The sequence below is a fragment of the Arctopsyche grandis genome, chromosome 12 (assembly GCF_051622035.1).
Source record: "Arctopsyche grandis isolate Sample6627 chromosome 12, ASM5162203v2, whole genome shotgun sequence".
Lineage (NCBI taxonomy): Eukaryota > Metazoa > Arthropoda > Insecta > Trichoptera > Hydropsychidae > Arctopsyche > Arctopsyche grandis.
In genome coordinates, this window is record NC_135366.1 from 245,079 (window position 1) to 271,755 (window position 26,677).

Sequence of the window (26,677 nt, forward strand, 5' to 3'; positions counted from 1 at the left end):
ATATTTTTTTACACTATCTGTACACTCTAAACATCAATTAACCAAACACCAAATAAACAAATTAAACAATGTTAATCGAATGAATACATCAAATGTTAAAAGAATACTAATTAATTAACATTTTTTAAATGTTTCTTGATGCAATCTTATAAAAATACACTCCATGTCATGGTTTAATTAAACAAAACATTATGCTGCATGAATAACTAGACACTATAATTACATATACATACGTACGTACATATTGCAGTAGGGTTGGCAAATTTAGGAATGGATATACATACACATTTATGTATTATTTTGTTTAGACTCGGGACTCGCAGAGATGCAGCGTGCAATTGATGTTATTAAAATCGTTTAATCGCTATAATTAGATGGCTTAACTTGTCGCTCTTTACGAATACTGATCACGTCTCAAACGAGTGGTACCAAATCAAATATAGGTATGTATTTTGTTTCAATTTGAAAATACTAATTAAATTTAACTTGAAATAAAAAGTCTTTCATAATTGAAAAAAGCACATCTTCGTCTAGTAAGTGAGCTGTAATTTTTTTAATTTCGTGTCACTTGTAACAATAAAAACAAATAATTGAAATCGATTAATGTCATTAACATTCTTTTTCATTCAATATAAATGAAGTGGCTTCTCTGTGTAGTTTCGTTTTACTGAAAAAGTTAAAAACATTGGGCAAATGTGTCACATTTAAATCACATTCACATCTCCAGCATATGAAATAAATATGTAAGTATGTATATGTAATAATAAAAATATGGCATTCGACTTTTATAAAATAAAATACTGCATTTGAATGAAAACGTCAATACCGCTCCTCGTTAAAATATTGTAGATTAGCGTAATTGACAAACCACCAGTAATATTTTTATTATATTAATATAATCATAATATTATATAAATGTTTATATACATACAAAACATTAAAAACTACACAGTATTCTTAGAATAGGTATCATTTATTTTAGGTTCTCATTCTAAATACTGCGCACTATGTGCGCTTTCATCTTTTGACTATTTTATTATTTACACTTTTTTTTCTTTATTTTAATTATTTCGTACCTTAAGTGAGGAAGTTCTAGTTCAATTAATCATGTTGTGAATTCGATGAAAAAAAAAACGACCAATTATTCGACACGACGACGGTGAAATATAAAATTATTCAGTATTTCAATGGAGGCATATGCATGTAGATGAACACGGATTCGGCGGAACTTGCACTTGAACTTGTTAATTAAGAACATTTTATCAGTTCAGTATAAACTACTTTTACTACTTACATGTATTATATAGTTATGTAGTAGTAGTAGTAGTAGTAGTAGTAGTACCTTTGAACCAAATTCACGTACAATTGTGGAAAAATTAAATGACTTTTGTACACATACAGATACAGATACACGCTAATGGATTCGTACAATACATACATACATACAATATATATATATATATATATACTATTATAGAAAATTGTATTTTTACTGTTTTGACACACTTTATCTCACTTTTTACTATTACATTTATAACATACACACACACACACACACACAGTCGAGGTTTTTCTTACAAAGGGTTGTACGGGTGTATCTACGAATAATATCCATACAGTTGATTATCTATACACACTGTACTTCAAATACTAATTTAATAAAAAAAAAGATCTTGAAGAAGTTTGTATGGCCATACTCTGTACTTCTCAAGTACATATATATAATAATATACATAAATGGCATATGTGTATAATACAATATGTATTGACCCTTGAAAGTACGTGTGTGTGTAGGTAAAGGTCACACATGTATAAAGTATTTACAAAAAGAAATAAATAAAATTAGAATAATCATACATATGTATGTATGTATGTATGTCTCAGAGATACACACACATATATCCAACACATGTAGAGTGCTTTCACTACACCATGTTGACACAATTAACTATTTAGGTGACTATTTTATATGAATACACATATACTGTATTATATTCTATCTTCTTTTTTTTTGATGTGTTGACGAACGTCGATTGTGATGTACGTGTATTATTTTTGACACTAATAGATAAGAAAATCACAAAACTTCATTTGATCAGTTGCATCGCACTTTTGGAACGACGAAACATTTTAGCACCCCGAGCGGGCAGGGGTGCCGGTAGCTCGTGCTAGTTGTTGTTCCCGCCGTTTGTGTTGCGTTGCTGACTGTTGGGATCCCGGATGCCGTCTCGCACCCCGTCGTTCGTCCCGTAGATCTTTCCCGCCTTTTTGGCCATAGAAGAGAGCAATTCCTGAGAGCACTTGTGTGCCGAACGTAGCGAAAGCGCCCATTCCTTCAATCCGATCTCATCCTGAAACCACAACCACATATTGTACATATATTACTATGAAACCCTTCCGAAAGTTATTAATTTTTACTTTATTACTCGTTTTCGAGAATAATGATAAATAGACTAGATCAGTTCTAGAAAAATTGTACATTGCTCGAAAAAAGAAAAACAAAGCTATCAAAGAGGTTATTCATTTAATCTTAACATGTACATATGTATGTATAAATTTTAATGCAATACACACACACACACATGTTTACTTTTGAGTGGGCAAAGGTTATACCGCGCTATATCACAGGTACATTGTATACATATGTATGTAAAGTTCAGAGATTGTATTTTTTTAAGACGTAAAAGAGAAATAATCGAAACACTTACGCTGTTGGTGAGAACAATTTTGTTATCCCCTTTGGTACGCAATACGATACACTGTTCGCCCTTAACGCTAGTAAGATCTCGAGCGACTTCTTGCACCATATCCAAAAATATCAAATCTGGCGGTCGACTTCCTGTGGAACCTTCGGGGTGGTGTAATTCTAATCTGTTCGGATACAATTTGGCGTATCTCGTCTGCCAAGCGGACGCGAATGGTCCACCCAGTTTCTTTACATATCCGTGAAGTATACAATCCGATTCTAAAAAGAGTACCACATCACATTTTAGCTAATCCGACAACATGTTCAATAACTTCACAGTTCAGTACCACAATACACGACTATATTAGGTCAAGAGGCCATACGCATTAGGCATAAGATTTCCCATGGTAATTAAAGTTAAGCTCAGTGAAAAATTTGAGAATTGGAAAAGTGAATTTATTTATTTTTTCCAATATTATACATATTTACTAAAACCTCACCCTTTTCATCGGCATCGAATTTTTGTTTTTGCTTAGCTTTTCTCTTGTTTTCAACTTTATCAGCCTCTTGATTGATAGTTTCGAAAACAGTTTCAGCTACTTCACCTTGCCATCTTTCTGATATCACCAATGGAAAATTCTTGTATAGTTCTTGATCGGCCTCCGTCAACTAAAAATATCAAATACGACGGTTATTAGGTACCTACATTGTACGTTCATCCTATTTAGCGAAAGTTATGAGTTGCTATTGGAAACCGTCAATCAACTCATAGAGGGAAAATAAATAACCTTTATCCCTTTAGTATCTTCTTCGTCGAATGAGCCGATATCGAAAGCATCAGCGGCGTTAACTTCTCCCCTCGGAGGTATTAACGGAGGCGTATATTTTTGATGATACACTTGTTGCCAATCTATTCCAGCAAAAAATGGATGTTCTTTTACTTCATCGGCCCTACAAAAGTATTAAAAATAAAATAAAATAAACTTGAATTTTATTACATTTATAAAAAAAAACAGATTTTCCACTGACCCATTTCCTTTGCATCCCAATCTTTTATCTATATCTCTTTGTAACAATCCTTCTAACAGTGTTCTTAAACTACTACTAAATGCTTCCGGTAATTCCACATTCTAAAACATTGAAATGTATTATAATTTCGTTTGAATGAAACTATGCGTTTGAATTGAATGAATGAATCTGTACCATCGTTAGAGTCATTCTGTCGATTTCGTGCTTATCTTTCGTTTTGTGTTGACGGAAAGGCGAATGTCCTTTAAGTAATTTATACAACATACAGCCAAAACTAAACCAATCAGCCGAAGAGTCGTACGCTGTGCCTTTTGAAAGTACTTCGGGTGCCATATAACCATGTGTTCCCCTAAAAACAAATTATTTTATCAAATATGTAGACAATGTTTTACACAGTTCTATTTAGCTCGTCTATTCTACTATTTGTGGCCCACTTTTGAGGCGATTTTCTCAAAAATTCGAGTTAGTCCTACATAAATTGAACAGATCTGATTACTATGTACATACATGTACAATATATCAGCCGATGATTAATATTTAGTCCCTGCATTATAAATGTATCGTGTCGACTCGGCAAAAATGAAACTCCAAGTGTTTTTATACAGTATCATTCAATATACATATATGAAGTACAGAATATCCACTTACACACTAGCGTGAGGTTTTTTCTTAGAGAAATCACAAGCTAGTCCGAGATCCGATATTCTTACATGTCCGTGTTCGTCCAATAAAATGTTCGCCGGTTTTAAATCGCGATATACTATGTGTCGTCGATGCATATGTTCCAAACCTAAATGAGAACAAAATTAAATAGCATACTCGTATATATGTAGATATACGTCATTTCCAGCACTTATCCGAAATTAATTATTAATATGCAAAATTACCTAATATTACTTCAGCTGCATAAAATTTCATTTCTGGTTCATTGAATACGCCGTGTTGACTAAGGTGATAATGAAGATCTCCCCCGTTCATCAGATCGAGTATGAAGCACAGTTTATCAGGCGTGTGAAAGGCATATGTCATACATACTATAAAAGGACAGTCTACCTAAAAATTAAAAAACAAAATTATAGTGATGATATTGTATATGTACACATGTGTTTATTTGTATATTCTAGTACTGATACATATGTATATGAAATATCGCTCGTCAATCAACAGATTTAAGTTCATATTAATTATTTTTCAAAATTTCGGTTATCTACATAGGGGGTAGGGCGAGTGAGACCACTGTGTTGGTAATTCACAACTATTTATTTCGACAGCCAGAAAGGAAGTCATTGCTTACCGGCGAAGCGCTGGTCAACCGATAGAATTTTACGGCCAGTACCTCGCGGTTGCCATATCACTCCCCCCTTAGCATCAGCGATACAAAAATTACAAAAGAAAAAAAATATATTTTTTATGAAATTATTGTGGATATGGGCTATCTGCTATCTATCTGCTATCAGCACATTTTTGATTTTTGATGCTGCACAGCTCTTTCCAGCGTGAGACACGGCGTAGGTATCGACAACGTGCGTAGCTCATCCCGGCGTGAAGTGCGACTGGTGGGTGCAGCGTAGGCATCGATTGATGAGGGTGGTGGTGGTGGTGGTGGTAGTGGTGCCGCGAGCTGGACAGTGGGTCGTCGTGCGCTCGTTGCCGACTCCTTTTGTAGCTGGATGGCCGTTTGATGTGTGATGATGGTGTATGACTTCGTCCCCGGTCGTCAAGGTTGCCATCTCACTCACTCTATCATTTTTTTCCTTGTTGTATTGTTGTGTCTGGACTCAGCATCAGCATTAGCAGGGGCGGGTCGGTAGGAAGGCAGTGGTTGCTCGCGAGATTATTGTCACTTGCGTTGTAGGCGGGAGGAAAGTTTCACCGATTGACTTCTTGGTTCCTCAGCGTGGCTCAAATGTCGGGGTCACCAGTAATGGGGGTAGGGTGAGTGAGACGACTGTGTTGGTAATGCACAACTATTTATTTAGACAGCCTGGAAGGAAGTGATTGCTCACCGGTGAAACACTGGCCAACCGATGGTTTTACGCCCAGTACCTCGGGGTTACCACAGGGGTATTTTACATGGGGGTTGGATATTTAGCCCCATAAATGAGTTTTTTCAAAGTCCGAGACCTGTTTTATCGGAATTTGTAGACCAGAACTAGGCGAAATGAAATACTTCATTAAAATCGATAGTCTAATTTTCGAGAAAAACAATGACAAAAATGTGTACATACGATTATACAAGATTAGCCTGTTTAATAATATGTATACATATTAATAAGCCACAGAAAATGTGATAGAATGAGTAACGAACTGCAATAGCAACATTACAAGATTGCTAAAAGATATCTAAAAATAAAAATTTCCTATTTCAAAACAAAATGCCTTTTTTATATATAAATACATATGTGGCATTTTCGAACTGTCCAATTGTCCTTTTGGAGGGAAAAATAACAGCAGCCAGAACTGAACATAAAGTGCATATAGAACAGAAAAAGAGAGAGAGAGAAAGAATATGCAAAGCGTTAAAAAATAGTCGGAGATGTGCTCTAAAGCCACACATTGTTGATTTTATGGGCAAAGTCTACGATTAACCAATTGTAAATATTTATCGTTGCCAAGTAGCTATTTAAATCGTAAAGCATTTCACTGAGAATACCAGCGAGCGGCCGCCGTGTGCACCTTTACGGTATTCACTACCATTTTATAATACCGTACAATATTTGCACACAATTAATTTCTATTTACTATTCGATAAACATTACATACAAACATATGTATGTGTGTACATACAAGGCTGTGAAGCACAGATTAAAAGGAAAAAAATATACCATGATAACATCCGCAGTGGATAGGCAGTTAACATTCATAACAACAAGTGCATTCACATATTTTGCAATAATTTGCCAAATCTTTTTATACTGAGGTTTCCCAATTCGAGAGGAAAACCTAGCTCATTGTAACATATACGTATGTCCATTTGCAGTATCTCAAAGTATAACAAGACTCTTCTGACAGCATTTTTCATAACAGTTCATCTTTAAAGGATATCCCCAAAAATTGGAAGCTGAAAAGTCGAGCAAACATCGAAGTCGATAAATCTGGGAATTTTTAAAAAGTATTCGCTCATTCCCATTCAAATTTCATTCCCACGCGTGGGGGTTGGGTGGGTGGCCCAAAGAAAAAACGTCTTCCAAAGATCTTCAAAGCAAACTGAAATATTTTGAACACGCAACTAGACATAAGAAATTGGGAATGCATCGGACAAGGCGTTCTACGGATGTTCACTTTAAACAAAACTTTTTTGTGTTGAATTGCACTACAAATACAGTGGAGTGAGACAAACGCGGCACTTGCCAAACAAGGAAGACACAAAAAATAGGAAGACGAGTGCCCCGTTGAGGAGCAAAACGATTGGAGAATCGATAAACAAACCCCGAGTACATACCCCTGTGCTAACTAGCGACAGCATGATCCTCTCGTTGAGTGCCAACGTCTCGCCCTGCTTCATTTTGATCCGCTTCTTGTCGAGGCACTTCATGGCGTACATCTTGCCCGTGTCGGCCTTGCGACAGCCGTACACTTCGCCAAAACCACCACGACCGATTATACGGTGTACGCTGAAGTCATTCATTGTCAGCTGTAAATAAAAAAAAGCGCATCAACATCACTCATTTCGAGATCACTTGACGAAATTGTACCGTACATATATTTAAGTACCTGTATATTTAATTCTAAATTTTTCCATTGACAGAATCTTGTATATTTATCACTGAAAATAATAACAAAAACACACTTAGTATACTGAACGCACGTTTAATACATTTTAGCGACCAAATAAAATCACACCTTTCTAAAAAACTTTTAAAAGGTTCTCCTCTCAGGTGTTGAAAGATTTCTTCTATATATGGCTAAAATGTAACGTATGTTTGATTATGATTACGGTCGAATCTCGACGATTATTTAATCTAACGATAAAATAATGATGGTACAAACCTCAAATAAATTAACAGGTACCTCATTCTTCATTAAATGTTTTTGTACATGTGCAACACATTCTTTTGAGTAGTCCTTGAACAAAAAAAATAAATGAGAATTTAATGTGATAAAACGAAATTGTGTATGTAATCACATAAACATGTATGAATGTACATACATACATATGTACATAGGGTATGCAATTATATTGACAGTCTAGAAGTATTTTTTTTTTTAATAAAACACATTTTATGAGTGAATTACATATTTGCAATTATACGTAAAACAAAATATCTGATATGATATGACTAATACAGCTTCATTTACACGGAATCATTCGAAATGACTTCAACGCGATCATTGAAAATGAATGTAAATCAGTTCCCGTTTCTAGAACATAGCGCCACATCCCTTTAGAATGATTTTAAAAGCAAAGTTGTATATCAACAACCCACAAGCACTTCACATGAAAGACAACGTTCGAGTTGTCATATAACCATTTTTATTGCGAAAAGTTATCCTAAATTTTGAAATTTTGGATGATTTTGTTTCACGCGAATGACAGATTCAGACGCGAAGTAAAAAAAAAAAAAAAAGCATCCAAGTTGAGTGTTGAGAATCACTCTTTACATAATATTCGAAAGATGTATGACGCGTTGTACATAGTTAAAAGCATTGAGTTATCACTTTGCGTAATTTAATTCGAAACGCTTGCAAAATAATTAAATTTTGCCGGCGCCGCCGCTTCAGTGATAATAATACTATGATGGCTGCCAGCTGATTAAACCTTACTCATAATGTGAAACTATGGAAAAGTCAAAAATTTACGATGCAGATATATCTACATATGTATGTGTGTATGTACGTAATACATATATGTAACACTTACATGTGCGTGTGCTAATAATTCCTTCATAATGAAATTATCGAAAATATTCCTAGCGATTTTTCTTCTCTCGTCAGGACACTCCTGCTTTTCGTACACCTTTATCTGCAATCAAAATTAGTCCACGAATTAGAACACACATTCATATATATATAATATGATAATGGTCAATTGTCACAAAAAAAATAATATTATAAAATAATTTTAACTAGAAATTCAATAACTAGGAGGCTTCAACGAAATCCAACATTCATTTATTATGATTATTATGAAAAATACCTAATCAACATGGCTGTTTGTAAATGTAAATATTTATTTCGATATTACATTTATATCACGTTATAGACAAAAAATTTTCAATTTTAATTTTAATAAAATCACAATTACTGAAAAAAAAATGCTACTTAAAATTTTATATAAAAAACTCAATTATGGACTTGTTTTGTCGAAGTTCATATCAATGAATGATAAAGGAAAAATATAATATAATATTATATAAATAATCCAAAAGATATGTACTTATAAAGTACTTGTTGAATGTACTTATAAACTACATTCAACCAATTGAATTGTCGTCATAGAAACGAAGTTCCCAACCAACAATATTTACATACATACAAACTTTCTTTGTATGTATGTAAATATTCGAAATTATATATTAGATTTGTTTACAGGGAAGTACATATGTCAGCCAGCAGCATATCTCGGTCGTTAAGCTTCTGCCTAGCACCGAGAGGCGCTGGGTTCGATCCTATGAGCTGACCTCGATTGAAAAGAATTTTTCCGAGTATATCTGTAGTGCTGCTGGTCAGACCGGGATATTTGTGACTCCAGGTCGATCTTTTCCTATCAGAGTTTGCCAATTTTGTCTAATTTCATTGTTGAAACGGTTCCCGATTAAAAATTGGCTAAGAAGCTTCCTACCTACTATGTCACCACTATTTGAGTATTATTAATGTACAATAAAATGTATGTACAATTCATAGATGTCTCGTTAATTTGCGAGTTTTCAGTGTCTCGTAATTCAGCGACTTGTATAATAAAAAATGCTGTATTATTTGTAATTGGCCAGTAAGGCGCATTGGGTTTTACCTGTAAGGCCTTCCTGTTTATAAAATGTTATAAAAAAAATGATATATGTTTCTCTTTATTATCGATTGCATATTTAACTATCGAAAAATATTGATAAAAGTCAATTTTGATTTTCAAAATTGTTTCATTTATTTGAAAAAATACAAAAGATTAATTCATAATAAGCCAATTTGGATAAAAATTTCTAGTAACACTACCATTTTTCATACACGCAAAAGTCTATAAGTGATTAAATGAAAACGAAACGAAATTTGTATGATTACTAATAACTATGTATGTATTATGCATACATATGTATAATATGTAGTATGAAATAGTCCGACATATGCACCCGAATCCGATAAAATTTATTTACGTTGAAATGATTTATTGTAAAATTTAGAAAATATTCGCCATCGAACGACAAAGGCAGTATAGTAAATGGTGCAAATGAAGTTATATCGAAAGTATCAACATAACCCACATCCTCATATTCATACTCGTATGTACGACACACGTGAGTATCTATTTTCACATTTCGATGAACAATTATCACGGTTAATTTCGAAGGGTGGATTATTTCAGACATACATACATTTAGGAAAATACACTCCAGTGCTTATCTATCTAGAATATAATGATACATATCTCTACATATATATAAAGTTGAAAGTGTGATTGTATATTCGCCCAGGATTAAGTCTATGTATTGCATTTCATTTTAAGCCTACATACGTTGGATACAATATTTTAACAAATCCGCTTTGATATAAATTATAATGTTATGATAATTTCACTTTAGCAACTAGCATACAAATACAATGTGCATACATCATTATTCGATTAATGCATACTGTACCATTCGTCGCCACGACCCTATCCTTGGCACAGAACAATTTTTGCTGTTGATGTTTTTTTTTACTTTTGTGTAAAATCATTTAGAATAACGAAGAAACTTAACTACTGATCTTGAAAAGTATCTTGTCTAGTTCTTTAAAAAAATGTTTTCAAGAAAAATAAAACAATATCGATGGCGAAGATAAAAGTTGGGAGAGGTCTGGTTTACTAGACGCGAGTGAGAAGACTATCGATCGGATGCAGGAAATTCAACTTTCCCAAAGATATATGTATATGTATACCCATATTAAATATTTATTTATATGTACATAAAACAGTATATACAATACGGGTGTATATTATAAATACATACCCTGCTCTGTAGCAGTCATTTAACATTAATTATTGTACCAACGGACCGATTTCTACTTGTTACTCGGGTTTTGTGTAAATTCTACGAAGGCAGGGTGGATTTCGCCCCATCCTTTGTTGACCTTTCTTATGCTATGACCCAAATAACTTTACTTCATTATCTTAAGATATGAAAGATATCGAAAAAAAAAGACAACACGAAAGAAACTGCACCCAATTTCGGTTAACATTACCGTAACGGTCTTGCGCCGAATATATGTATGTATGTAAGTTACAAACACTTGAACGAATGTCTATTTTTTTTGTACAGACTTTTATTGCCCAGGTATGATTTAGATACTTTTGTGACCAGAAAGAAACTTATGCCGCATTTAAATCGTTCTGTGGCGTGATTATCGTATCCCAAGTGTAAAATTAAAACTGCCCCATCAATGCCCCCCCCCCCCTGTTGAATGTCAAAGATTGGATTACCTCAAATTTCAATAATATAATTTTGAGAAAAAGATTCATCTTATTATTTTTTTTACTTAGTTTTATGTTTTGTTTTATTTTGCTGTAATATGGAATTTTAATTATTTTTTTAATTGTAATCTACGTTATTATTAACATTATTTTTTACATCATTAGGTAGTACTACTGTTATCAATATTATTATTCCTTCTTTTTTTTTATTATTTTTCCTCCTTACCTATATGTAAATTTTTTTATAAATGGTTTATCTTTTGAATAATAATATTTTATTAAAACTGCGAATTTTCCAACATAAAATGATTTCCTAAAATTCCACCTTGTTTTTGTCGCACAGCCTCACTTACGTGTGCGCGTGGTATACAAGGGGACTAGGTGACGTCATACCAAGTCCTCGTGTATTCCGCTCTAAAGTAAGGCTGTGCGACGAAAACGGGGAGATTTTCGTGGCACGCCACACATATACATAGGTAAGTACCTAATATGTATGTACATGGGAGGCAGGCAGTAACAGTAAGTGTAGTAGGTAAGTGAGGCGAAGACTCCTGGGAGAAGCGAGGCGAGACGGGTCTGCACGTAATGGCGTTTCTCGGTGTTTGTTTACGAGCGCGACACGTGCGGAAAATTGTTTCGATTCGCACACACCAACCCCCCTCCCATATTCTTTCATTAATCTTCAATTAAGCACCACTCGCATAAAACACGATATTCTTGTCAAAATCTATTGTTTACGATCACTTTGATATTTTTAAATTTAGCACTTTTACAAACTAAACACAGTTTTTTTTATATACAATCTATTTAAAGAACAGTTTCGTAAACAGATAACATTCGTCCGAATAGAAGATTGACGTTGGATGAAATTTTCGTTCACATGTTAATTATCCATGGAAATCATCCATGACCATTAGACATTCTCGAAATGCGTATGCTCTATAGAGGCGGCTACTTTTCAAATCATATATGCAACCGACGAAAAAAACACGCGTCAAACGAATTGCGAAAATGCTAAATCTTGTAAATTCAACAACAATTTGCTCAAATTGAACTCTAAATTTTTAGTTTACTTTGCTACTCCACTCTACATACATAGTACCTCATGTACGTACAATTTATTGTGAATATGGACGTACATATTAGCTACAATCAGCTCTTCACGAGTTATCCCAATTCCAATTAATGAATCTAAGTAAAACACTATTGTTTAACAAAAAAACATCGGTCGTCGTTCATCAATGTAGCAAAGTGTAATAGTTTGGCACACGTGGCAGGGGCGAAGGAATGATACTCGTGTCAGTATATGTAATTCATCGTATATTGTCCTGCACGAAGGGTTAACTGACACACATTTGATCTAAGCACAACCTGAATACTTAAAATTCATAAATTGAATCCTATCATTTTTTTACAACGGTTTTGTGTGACAAAAGTCACCACACTGTTGTAGATAGAAACCAGTAAGTTTTAAGAACAAAAAAAAAATCATTACAAGGAAAGTTTAAAATCGTTATGTCCATTCCATACGATTATGAAGATCTGACCGCAAAGCGTGCGCGTAGTCGGACGTGTTATTTGCGTATAGCCGTAAACACGTCTGATGTACGATTTTTGGTGCCACTAGTTTAAAATAAATATCATGTTTAGTATTAAACCCAATAGGCCCAATTATATGATTTAAATGTGGATATGTATTATATGAACATGCCAATCAAAAAACAAAATGAACATATTAATGATATGAGTCTCGTAATAGACGAATATGTACCGTATATTAGTTGGAACGAGTGTGAAAAAGAGTTTTATGTCTGTATGTAAATAAGTTGAGCACTTTTGGTGCAGTACGAAAAGAACATTATTATCGTGTCTGAAAGTGTGTGTGTAAATATGTAATTTACCTCTTCATAAAATCGAAGTTGCGGAACGGGCTCGTCGCACGTTGTCTCGCAGAAATCTTTAAATAATAAATATCCTGAAACAAACGAGAGAAAAAATGGTAAGCAATCAATTTACAGTACATACATACAAATGTACCAGTGGCGTGCCGTGGATATCTCTACGTTTTCATCGCACAGCCTCTGTTACGTGTGCTTGAGCAGGACTCGGTATGACGTCACCCAATCCCCTTGTAAGGCTGTGCGACAAAAACGGGGAGATTTCCATGGCACGCCACCAATATATGTACCTACATTAAATATTATACACTAGTATGTACATACAAAAAAGAAATAAAATACATAGAGGTATCGTATAATATAAGAGTACACATGTACACACATAACAATAGGTGCATAAGATATTGTTTGTTCACAAAGGCAGACACTCACTCCTGTTACGATGTTTCTTTTCAAGCGAGTGCCACCCCAGAGAAATTGAGATGCTGCACGAGTGGGATTGAAAAACTTGGGGTTTTTTTTTTGTTTTTTTCTTTTTGCGAAGAAAGCTTTTCTTCACACGAATAACTTTAAAACGGTTCACAATTAAACGATTTCGGACGGGTAGAATTCCAATAGCCACGTCGTTCGGAATATGAAGGTACATATACATATGTATGCATGTATAGTGTGGTGGAAAAGCTCAAGGGAAATCAAGCGAACAACTGAATAAATTAGCGGAAGCACTGCTAACGATATGTAGAGAACAATCTCAAAGATGACGACGCTAATTCGCCAATTATTAACGTGTACGTATTTAGAAAACTGGCCATCGTTCGGAAAAGGTGGGTCGAGAGTATACAATTTTTACATACCTCCTTTAGGTTTCACTTACGATTACAATTCAAGAAAAAGTTTGCCTCTTATCCGATCGTTTTCATACTTTGCCATATTGCTCATTTTGGTCATCAATATAAGTAAATGGATCCTCCGCCATTACGATGGTGCAAAAATATCGTGTAAGACGCGTTTGAAATTTGAATTTCTTAAAAGTGCCCGACGTCTATCCAGTTCTTAGTTTTAAGCATAGATGGCGGTGGTAAAATAAAATTATTGGTATTTGTATTCAAAATAATAATTTTATATACAAATTATAGAAGAGGTATGTTTTTATAATATAATTAGAATTCACCCTCATCAGTTTTCTCGTGACCGATTTTAGGGTGTGACCAGTTTTCTCATGACCAGTTTTATTGTGTCGGGTGATCACGTGTGACCGATCTAGAGAGACCGGTTGTCCTGTGACTGGTTTACGTATTAGTAGTCCGTTTACCACTGGCGAGATGTCAGGCAAATATTATTGTCCTATTACAGTAGAATGCAAGTTGTACGTAGAAACTGGCAGCTTGAAATATTCTACCTATACGAATACAAATTTTCTATCCTATTTATAGGTAGAATACACCACAAGCGAAATTGAAAACAGAACTTATTTTTATCAATAACTAGTGGTTTTACCCGGATTTGCTCTGTATTTGTAATATTAACCTCTTAAACATGGCTAATCCAATAGTAAACGTTCATTTGTTTTTTTATTAAATTATTTGAATTGGAAAAAAATGATATTTAACGACAGCCGGCTGAAATAGGAATCCGGAAGCTAAACTGAAAAAATAATCTGGAACCGGAACTGAAAAAAGAATCCGGAATCGGAAATCGGAACTGAAATCAGAATCGAAATCGAAAACCGAATCGATATCGATGGCGTCATCGGTTCGGTGATTATTCCGCACAAAGCGATCTCGCAAACGTCATAAAAATCTCGATCATGGAACATGTGGCACTCGAAAATTCCATCCATCGAGAGTTAAACACACGAACTATCATACTAACGAGAACTCAAATTCCAGATATTCGATATTCGCGATTTGTGTAGCAACGATTGTCGTGCGCGTAATCAAAATGTGCGAAATATTTTGTCGATGACGTCACGGATTCTACGGACGAAACGCCAAACCTTACATAGTTTCTTTCGAAATGATATATTAGATTCCTCTTCTTCGACCAAAAATGTATATACATAGTTAAGTATATTCAGATTAATGATTAGCGATAGAATTTAAATTAATGTTTTGTTTTAGCGCGAGAGAATATCACAGGCAACAGGAACCGAACCGGAACTCAAAAAACGGCTTGGTCCAAGCTTTGAATTAAGACCAGAATTTAAAAAAAAAATACTGAAACGAAAATACTGCCTATGATTTATCATTGGGGTTTAAAGCAGCAGAAATAAATAACGCTTTGGTTGCGAATCAAAAATATTTGAAATGGAATATTGTCAAGTACTTGCATATGTGTATGTACATATGTACGTGAAGATTAAAAATAACGCACCCTTCGGGTTAGCGGTAATTTCAAGTTGAGATTAAAGTATTAAAAATAGAATAGCAAGAGCAGGATGGATGCGAGAATGGATGCACCTCAGCCTTGTGTGGCCATATTTCATTTTTTTTATTTTATTTTTCCCAAGGCATTTTAATTGAAAAGAGAGAACAGAACAGATTTAAATACATATGTAGGTACATGTATGTAGGTATATCGAACGATTAAATTAGGTCGAGATCCCATTGAAAATGTTTGTTTAAAATTATCCGGATGCCAAGCAAGACAAATCAAATCGGATTCTCAAAAGCTCGTTTCGACGAATGTTTACTCGAGGGTGGCCACTTCAAACAATGCGATCTTGTCAAACAATCGATCTACATATTATATTATTTCGGATTTCTCGCACATTTCTCTACTCGTCAATTTAATTCAATACATACATATACCTACATACATACGTACGTATCAATTCAAAATACAATACATATGTAGATATTATATTGCTTATGTATGTAAATGGGTTTATACAAAAACCGAGTTTAGCCGGTCTTCTGTATTACCATAATATTTGTAAAAAAAATATTCTAATACATAGACGCCAAATTAAATCCGATAAAAACTGTTCAATTGAAACTATTACATTTCATCCATTTTAAACATTCGCATTTAATTCACCACTATGAGTTTACATAAATTGTAAATACAAGATTTGTACAATTGGGTACGTGTTTTCTCTGAAAGAAGGGATACTCATATTGTAAAACGAATTCGGATTATTAAAATTTTTAATAATGAAAACGAAAGCCCGAAATCGATGTTTAGCGTCTAACCTTGTCAAATACCATACGTACAACAGTTAATGTTTTTATTTAAAAGCAAGTCTCCAAAATGACATTTAAGATATTAAAAATATTACTACTACATACACATACATATGTACATATATTGCATATACATATTTAAATACGTGAGTACATTAGGCCGGAGCGAAAAATGCTAAATTTGGCTTTCCAACAACGGACCCAGTTGAAAACTTTTCTAGTACCACAGAAACGTTATAATTCTAAAACGTAAGTATTTTTTCATACATCTCTTAATCAGTCAAAACTTATCATAATCGACCCAAATAAACGTTTATTTACTTTTTAAATAGTCAAAAATCGAAACTACTTCTTTTATTTTATTTTACATAGATATATACCACGAAGGCCTAACAGGTAGACCCCAATGCACTTCCTAGAAAATTAATTACAAACATTGCAGCATTTTTATTACACAAATCGCTGTATTTTGAGAGGCTGAAGAACACGAAATTAACAATCAATGAATCCATAGAGACATCTATGGATTTACAATTGTACATAAATCAAATTCAGATATTTGTGCAGGGCCCACGTGGGGGGCCTGGGATGGGAAGCCCCCCCCCAGATTTGAACGGGACTATCCACGTTGTTTAATTATATTATTATGAATTAAAATATTTAAATACTAAACCAACAAACCAAATATCTTAATAGATTTTTTAAAATTATTTTACTATTAATTTTAGTGATAAAAATATATAAATAAAAAAAATGTTTAAAAGAAATAGTTAAAATTCATATACACTCATTTTTTTAATATAATACACCCCCCCCCCCTTAGAAAGTCATTCCTTAATGGTTAAAAAAGAAATGACGTCCCTAATTTGTGACATAGCGTGTAGGATGATTTTTGCCAATTTGATGGAGGAACCGTTTCAACAATGAAATCAGATAAATTGGCAAACTCTGATAAGAAACGATCGACTTGGAGCCACAAATATCCAAGTCTGACCAGCAGTATTAAATATTAGCACGGGATCGAACCTGATAACCTCTCGAACCTGATAAGCCCACGTTTTTTACAAGGTTTTCCACAATTTTCCTTGATACGACGCAAGTTTTCCACTAAGTTCGTCGATGAAAACCCAAAATTCTCGTTTGTCGCTCCGGCCTAATGTTCCACAAATATATTTTGGTATAAATGATTTCCTTTTTAATCTCATTTAATGCATTTAAAACATATCTAGCATTGTCAAGTATGTGAACCGCTAGAGCTGGAAAAATAAAAGAGCAAGAGTTTTTAATTGCGAATAGTGTTGTTAAACAATGCATCGGCTAGTGCAGGAAGTACGTTGATTAGATATTTCCCCTTCACAGAGATACAAAACTGACTACATTTGCTGACTACACCGCATAAGATCGCTCAACCAGCTGTCAAAATCATTTGGCATTTATTATACGTATACATATGTATATATATATATTATATAATTTACGAATACATATTTAAAATTAAAAAGTTGAATAAAATTAAGTTTGGGTGTGTTTGTGTTTTCCGCCAATGATTCGAATCGAAACGTGGCGTGTCATAAAATAAGAGAATAAATGTGTTTTGGGTATTGTTCGCCATAAAAGCCAGTTAAGCGAGAACACATTAAGAAACAACATCGATGGATCCCATCCCATAACAAAAAATACTTACATACATGTGTATATTATTTTCTGTATAATTATTTCACATAAAAAATCTACCGTTTCATTTACATATCACTTATTATACATATGTATCAACTACCTACATATTTATGTACATAAATGTATTATGTACTAGCTGAACCCGGCATGCGTTGCAATTCCAGAATAAAGCATGCCAGTCCCGTTTCAAGTGATGGTTGGAGCTCAACTCGTGTCTCTTCAAAGCCGTGTCGTCAGAAACCAACTGATAACGTGGTCACTAACGAACACATTTCCTTGACTACACAATGGAGCTTCAAACTTTCGCGTCGGTAAAATCGTGATTACGATTATTATTATTAAGAGGTTTTTTCCCGTTTTTTTATTCAAAGTAATCTTCCACGAAAATGCATACAACAAATCCTGAAAGTTCCATCGTAATCGGTTCAGTGGTTTGGGAGCCTATTCTAGACAGACAAACATTCAATTTTATATATGTATACATATATGTACATATATAGATATATTGAGTTCGGTCTTTCGTGTCATGCGGGGAAGACGTGCTTCTGCGTTCTTCCCGCTATTACTCGCTTAAACCCGGCTATTGCACGAAATTTAACTTAACCATCTAATCACTTATTTTACTAATTGCATCCTAGTATAATTTAAGTGTAAAAATAAACAGCAAATCGGTCGTAAAAAGCGGTTTTATATCAGTTATTTCGAAAAATTTTGTGCTAATTTTTGTGTCAAATCGGTGTCAAACGAGATACATCTCCCTACCTGAATACAAAAAAAGGGTCCTTCGCCAGTCAAGTCGGTCCCACAGAAGCAATAAATCTTCCACATAATTGCTTCCAGCCAAAAATCTTTAACGAACTTTACTTAATAGAATAATAGCAAACAGAAACGGTGTTTCCCAACTGTCTATCAGTTCTTTTTCATATTTAAATTATATTAAAGTAATTCGTGTAATTTTATATTCTTTACTAAAGTTATTATTAAAATATTAAATTGCAAACCGCACTCACATATATAAATCCGTTGTCTCCAAAGAGGCGTCTCACGATAAAGATCTGTAAAAAAGATCTGTAAAAAAGTAGTATAACAATTGCTAATCTATTATTATCATAACTAACTACTTTCACTTACAAAGTAACCCTGTTAAATGGCATGTAATAACTCATAAGTGATCCAAGTGATACCTAGGATGACTATCTGTCAAAGCTGACCACAGAGAAGAGTCTATGGCGGTAAGAACTCACTCCTTGAATGGAAATCTCTCTCAAGTACCGCCTTTTTCTCAACACATCTTGGATAAATGCGAGAAAAATAATATCCAAACCTCCAACAAGGTAAGAGTGACGATGGATGATAGCTTAGCTAATAGAAACCTGTATTTAGCCACGTACAATGTAAGAACGTTATCGAGTGAAGGAAGTGTGCTTGCATTAGAGAATGAACTAGAAAGTATCAAATGGGATTTAGTAGGACTTAGCGAAGTAAGACGAAAACAGGAAAACCAAATAATCCTAAAAAGTGGTAACTGTCTCTACTGGAGAGGGCTACCAAATGGTAGAATAGGAGGAGTAGGGTTTCTTATCAATAAGAGAATAGAAAGAAATATTATAGAAATAAACGACATATCGGAACGTATATGCTATGTAGTATTAAGAATCTCGAGCAGGTACACTTGTCAAATCTTCCAAGTGTACGCCCCCACATCTAGCCACCCAGACGAGGAAATAGAAGACTTCTACGAAAAACTACAGGGCGCATACGATAATAGCCGCCACCACTTTAAAATAATCATGGGCGACTTTAACGCAAAAATAGGACAAAAGGCAAACACAGAAAGAGCAGTAGGCAATTTTGGTACCGGCCAAAGAAACGACAGAGGCGATCGCCTCATAGAATTCGCAGAACACAACAGGCTCTTCATCACTAATTCATTTTTCAGGAAAAACACCAACAATAAGTGGACTTGGGAGAGTCCTAAAGGAGACAGAAACGAGATCGATTTCATCCTAACAAATGCCCTGCACTCCGTTAAAGACGTTAGTGTTTTAAGTAAAGTAGATATAGGTAGCGATCACAGATTAGTCCGTGCCAAGATGGCCATTAATATAAATTGCGAACGTAGGAAATTAATAAAAGGATGCAGTAACTCTCCAGATTTCGCTCAACTAAGGTCTAGGAAAAAGGAATTCGAACTCGAACTTGGAAATCGATACGGGAAATTAAACCCAGAAGCAGACATCGAGGAATTGAACACTGTAATTAGTTCGGTTCTAACCTCAACAGGTAAGAAATTAGGTGGATTCAGGAAACAGATTAAATTAAGCAAAATTTCAGCGGAAACAAAAAACCTAATTAAGCATAAAAGGAATTTAGATAGGGATAATAATAAGCAAGAATACAATCTAGTAAATAAGGAAATTAAGAAGAGAATAGTCAGGGATGTCAGGGATTTTAATAGCAAGCTAATAGAAAATACCATTAAGAATAACCGTAGCCTGAAAAAGTGCAAACAGGATCTTTTCTTAGGCAAAAACCAAATGATCGCAATCAGATCAGAGAGCGGAGTAATAATTAGGAATAGAGAAGAAATCATAGACAGAGTTTACACGTTCTATGCAAAACTATACGAGAATGACAACGGCCAATTCCCCACTCTGGAATCGACACACGGCCAAAGGGTTCCTGCAGTATTGCCTAGCGAAGTAGAGGCCGCGCTAAAAACTGCAAAGAATGGTAAAACCCCAGGGGAAGATAATATTCCCATTGACTTACTAAAATGTGGCGGCCCCCCCCTAATTAATATCTTAGCTAGGCTTTTCAGCAAATGCATCCAGAACCAAGCTATACCAGAAGGATGGAATAACGCAACTATCATTTTAATACACAAAAAAGGCGACAAAAGCGATATCAAGAACTACCGACCCATTAGTCTACTTTCAGCGGTCTACAAGCTCTTCACGAAGGTTATTACAGAAAGGCTGAAGAATATCCTCGACGAGAACCAACCTATAGAGCAGGCAGGGTTTAGGGCAAATTTCAGCACAATGGACCACCTCCAAGTAGTTGGCGAACTAATCGAGCGCGCCAACGAATATCAACGGCCATTGTGCCTAGGTTTCGTCGATTATGAGAAAGCCTTCGATACAGTTAGTCATAATTTTATTTTATTTTATTTATTTGGAAAATTTACAGTTTACAGTTTATTAGATTGATAGTAAAAAAAAATATAATTATGTTAAGTAAACCATTAATAATTTTCACATATAGGTAAAAAAAGAAAAGCTCAAACATTTAAAATAAGAAACAAAAATGATAATAGAGTAAGATAGTTAAAGAAAACAAAAAAAGAAAAAAAATAGAAATAACAGTATAATAAAAATATCAGAATAATAAGAATAATAATATGATAAAAATTATGAAATAATATAAAAAATATAATATATAACAAAAAACAAAAAGACAAAATAAATACATCAAAATAAAAATTCATAATCATAATCATAAACTTTCATTAAAATTAATCATCGAAAAACAAATTTGCAATAATTACTCTAGCTTGTATAGCATTAATATTAAATAAGTCAAACATAGAAATTGTTAAGATTAGTGTGTTGACGGTGGAGCTTGCACGCCAGATGAATGAGCTTCTTCCATAATTAGAAAAAGTATTAGGTATGTAAAGGAGCTCATTACATCTAGTCATTCTATTTGGTACACGCAATGATAGTCTGCTCAATAATTGAGGACAGTCAATCGAGCCGTTAAGGATGTTCAAAATTGTTGAGATGTCAGCTATCTCCCTTCTTTTGACAAGAGGAAGTAGATGCTGACACCTACAAGCATCTTCATAGGAAGTATAGGTTAATCCAAAACGGCTACTGACGTACCTCAGGAATCTCTTCTGAATGCGCTCCAATCTGTCTCTTGCACCAGAGTAATCTGGGTTCCAAACTTGGGATGCAAACTCAACAATACTTCTTACGTATGCACAATATAGTATTTTGTATGATTTTATAGAAGTAAAGCATTTGGAGGACCGGATGACGAACCCGAGGGCCTTCGACGCTCGAGCTACAACATTGTCAATATGTTTACTAAAGGATAGATCAGAGTTTAAAAAGACTCCCAAATCCCTAATTTCCGATACCCTTGTGAGTCTATGTCCGTTAATTGAATGAGGAAAGTCAACTGGACATAGTTTTCTGGTGAAGGTTATGCAGGAGCATTTTGCTACATTAATTTCCAACTTATTTATGCTGCAATAAGCCTCTAGTCTGAACAAATCATCTTGTAGGGCCAAAGCATCATTTCGGTTGTCTATTCTCTTGAAAATCTTCATATCATCAGCAAATAATAGTACATTTGAATTCTGAAAACATTTTTCAATATCGAAGATGAAAATATTGAATAATAGAGGTCCCAAGAGGGAGCCTTGTGGAACACCAGAAGGAATATTCATCCATTTCGATATAAATCCATTTAATGAGACAGCCTGTGATCGACGCGTAATGTATGAGGTGAACCATCTATAGAGATCACCATGAATACCGATCTGTAAAAGTTTTTCAAGGAGAATATCGTGATCAATCTTGTCAAATGCCTTACTATAATCTGTATATATAGTATCAACCTGAGACCGATCGTTCATGGCATTAGTAACGAAATCATTAAATAGTAGTAAATTTGTTGTAACTGAGCGTCCTTTCTGAAAACCATGTTGTTGCATACTAAGAGATTGCGAGATAGCTGGAAAAAGTTGGTCGTACACTAATTTTTCTAATATCTTAGCAAATATACATAGCTTTGATATAGGCCTGTAATTGGAAATTTCGTTTTTTTTTCCTTTCTTATGTACAGGAGATATGAATGCTGATTTCCAGATACAAGGTACAAGGCCCTCACTAATAGATCTTTTATAGATAATGGTTAGTGGTAAAGTTAGGCTTTCAGCACATTTTGAGATAAAAATTGGAGAAATTAAATCTGGGCCTGCTGTTTTATGAATATCAGTTGATTTCAAAATATTTAATACTTTTTCACTTCGAATTTCAATTGATCCAATTTCAGAGGAAGATGTGACAGAACAGACGTTGGTTGGTAAGGGATAAGAGGAAGTCGATTGATTAGAGACCGGTTTAAGGAACGTCGAGTAAAAGAAGGAAGAAAACAAATTACAAATGTCCACCCCCGTATCAGCAGTAATGTCACCATGATACAGAATATGAGGTAGGACGTTGTTTTTGTTCCTTGATTTAATGTAGGACCAGAATGCTTTGGGATTCAAGGAAATGTCGTTTTCTACTAAAGTCATATAATTTTTGAAACATTCTTTCTCTAAAGTTTTTGCCCGATTGCGTAATAGTACAAAGGTATGATGGTCAGCCAGGTTGTTATAATTTTTGAATTTCTTAAAAAATTTGTACTTTTCCTTCAGGACTTTTTTTAGGGGTGCAGTATACCAAGCGGGAAATTTTCTACTTTGAACATGTTTCTGTGGGATATATTTATCCCTTAAATTATATATAAGATTATAAAATGAATTTACAGCATCATCAAGAGAAACAGTATGTAAATAAGACCAAGAAACAGAGTTTAATTCATTTTGAATCTCGTTATAGTTACCAAGATCAAAAAGGAATCTAGTATAAGGTTTAGATTTAAGTGATCGATAAAAAGTTAGATCAGCAGTAATTAACAGAGATTTATGATAAGGATCCTCAGGAACGAGAGGATCTAAACAGGCATCTACTACCAAATGTTCATTTGATAAAACTAGATCAAGAATACGGCCGAATAAGTTAAGTACTCCATTATATTGTTTAAAATTACAAAAATGTAATGCATCAATAAGAGTCATTTCGGTGCTTCTTAACGAATTGATAGGTATAAGTCCTCCTCTGGAGATATCCTGGGACCATTGGATGTTACTTAGATTGAAATCTCCAACAATTAAAAATCTATCATCCGGGTAGTTAGTTGAAATAGTAGACATGTTTTCAAGAAAATTAGTAAGTTGAGTATTAAAAGAATTACCTATGTTCTCAGAACATAAATACAATACACATATATGAAATTTGAGAAGGTTGCGATGATTAGTGGTGCTGCGTAAAGTGAGAGATATCCAGATATCCTCCGCAGAAGAGTGCCACTCTGGACGTGAAACAACTCCAAGTTCACGCTTAGTTGCCACAAGGCAACCACCACCACGTATTTGGTTTAAGCTAACATAATTACGATCTCTTCGCCACACTATATATCTTTCATCAAAGAGTTCCTGATCACTTATAGTGTCCATCAACCAAGTTTCAGTAAGCAAAATAATATCATAATTGGACATGTTTATATTTCGTAAAAAAATATCAGTTTTTGTACGGAGACCACGTACATTTTGATAATATAAATTAATAGAATCCATTAAGTGGTCTCAGAAAAATAATAAAAAGGTACTCACACACATATATATATGTGCATATACAAATGCATATAAACACATACACACATATGTACATACAATTATACACGAAAATACACATGTCAATATGTATGCAAACATAAAAATGAAACGTATTAATAGAGTAGGAAAATAAAGCACATGGAAATAAGGAACATGGAAAGTACACAGAATAAAATATAGCAATGTAATAAAAATAAGATAAATTGTAAAACGTAAATAGAATTGGCAATTGATGAGTACGTAGTGATAGACGTGTAGATATCTAGAAGCATAAATATCAGCAGTTATGTGTATATGAATATAAATATACACATACATACTTGCATCCATAGAAGCGATACGGAATTACCGAGCAAACCATCACTCGTGATACCAATTGAGTTAAAATAAAATTAATAAAGCGAATTATATAGTTTTTTGGCAAGTATTTGTTCATAATATAATAATAAACAATGATTTAGATGACAATTGATGATAGAATTGAAAATAAAGTGCGTTCAGAAATATAAGAAAGAACCAATAATTAATAAAGAAAACAAAAACCATAATATATGGGTAGAATTGATAGAGTGCATAAAGATAGACGTATAAGCCTACATGCGTAGGTAAGCATAGACATATGTATACAAATGAGCATGCATCAATAATTATAAACAAAGATATAGAACTATTGTTCAAATAATAATCATTGATGGTAGTAAATGAATCTGAACATATATTAACAAAGTGAAAAATGGAATTAACCAGTTTATATTCTTTAACAATAATATTAATATTAAGACAATAATCAATAATAGAAGTGAAACTATAGTTATAAATAGAGCAAAAAGTATGGAAGAAATTACAGTAAAAAATGTAATTGCATGTACAAGTATATGTAATTATAAATGAAGATATAGAATCAATTATCAAACAACAATTATTGATGATAGCAATTGAATTGAAATAAGTATAAGCAAAATAAAATATGGAATTAGTTAGTGTATATTCTTTGATAATAATATTTATATTCAAATAATTATTATTAATAAAAGTGAAAATATAGTAAAAAATATGGTGGAAAATACAGTAAAAAATAAAGTAAGAAATGTAGATATAAAATATAGAGAAGAGAATAACAGGATCGGTAAATATAATTGTCACATAAAAGAGAAGGTAAGAAAAATATAAATAAAAAATTAGAATTGATTGCTTATTCATTGAAAAAATATTTATATAATCTTTTTTAGATCGTCCAAAGTCTTTATGTGTAGAATCTTTGAAGTGGAGTTTTTTCTTAAAAGTATGTTTGAATTTCTTACCCAGACGTATTGAAACCCCTTATCTTTAGCATAGGATTTTGTTTTGGTCAAAAGTTGCTTATTGGCAATGGTTAATTGATCATTTATGTAGATTTTGGTATTATCAACACCAACACCTATATCATTAACTGTGAGATTCTTGTGTTTACGGGTAGTCGCAACAAAGTCTTCTTTAATATATCTAAATGATAATAGATAATGCAGTACTTAACGCTCTAAAAACACAGGGAGTGCCGGAACCCTATGTGGGACTGTTAGCTGCAATATATAAGAATGCCACAGCTTCGGTTAAAATTTTTTCAGGTACAGATAGATTTAGCATAGGAAAAGGAGTAAGACAAGGAGATACAATCTCGCCCAAGTTATTCAATGCGGTGCTTGAGGGAGTTTTCAGGAAATTGGATTGGGATACAGCCGGAGTAAGCATCAATGGTCGCTTTTTGAGTCACCTTCGGTTCGCAGACGATATAGTTTTAGTAGCTCGTGATTCAGCTGACCTACTCATCAGACTAACACAGCTGGATAGGGAAAGTAGAAAAGTAGGATTAAAAATTAACGTAGATAAGACTAAACTAATGTTCAATAGTTATTGCATGCCTGATAGCATCCCCTTAGATGATAAACCAGTAGAAGTAGTAAATAGTTATTTATATTTAGGTCAAATAATTGACATGTCTGGTAGTAAAAATGAAGAGATAAAGAGACGTATGAAATTAGGGTGGAGTGCATTTGGACGGATGAATGCTGTTTTTAAATCAAAAATGCCACTCTGCCTGAAGAAAAGGATCTTTGATCAATGCGTTTTGCCAGTGATGACGTATGGATGTGAAACTTGGACACTGAACGC

General features: G+C 33.8%; 1 protein-coding gene across 2 annotated transcripts in view; it reads right to left on the reverse strand.

The window, feature by feature from the left end:
- Window positions 1-1,678: 1,678 nt before the first annotated feature.
- Gprk1 (G protein-coupled receptor kinase 1) overlaps window positions 1,679-26,677 on the reverse strand; it is a 41,154-nt gene continuing 16,155 nt past the window's right edge. For both annotated transcript variants that reach the window (XM_077442376.1, XM_077442375.1), the window contains 14 exons: window positions 13,217-13,290; window positions 8,577-8,678; window positions 7,706-7,780; window positions 7,559-7,620; window positions 7,430-7,481; window positions 7,158-7,349; window positions 4,603-4,768; window positions 4,364-4,505; window positions 3,890-4,064; window positions 3,716-3,816; window positions 3,475-3,637; window positions 3,187-3,355; window positions 2,709-2,965; window positions 1,679-2,351 (listed from right to left, as the gene is read on the reverse strand). In XM_077442376.1, the coding sequence (XP_077298502.1) occupies window positions 2,169-2,351; window positions 2,709-2,965; window positions 3,187-3,355; window positions 3,475-3,637; window positions 3,716-3,816; window positions 3,890-4,064; window positions 4,364-4,505; window positions 4,603-4,768; window positions 7,158-7,349; window positions 7,430-7,481; window positions 7,559-7,620; window positions 7,706-7,780; window positions 8,577-8,678; window positions 13,217-13,290 (1,913 nt within the window). In that variant the 3' untranslated portion in view covers window positions 1,679-2,168. The remainder of the gene's footprint in view (window positions 2,352-2,708; window positions 2,966-3,186; window positions 3,356-3,474; window positions 3,638-3,715; window positions 3,817-3,889; window positions 4,065-4,363; window positions 4,506-4,602; window positions 4,769-7,157; window positions 7,350-7,429; window positions 7,482-7,558; window positions 7,621-7,705; window positions 7,781-8,576; window positions 8,679-13,216; window positions 13,291-26,677) is intronic.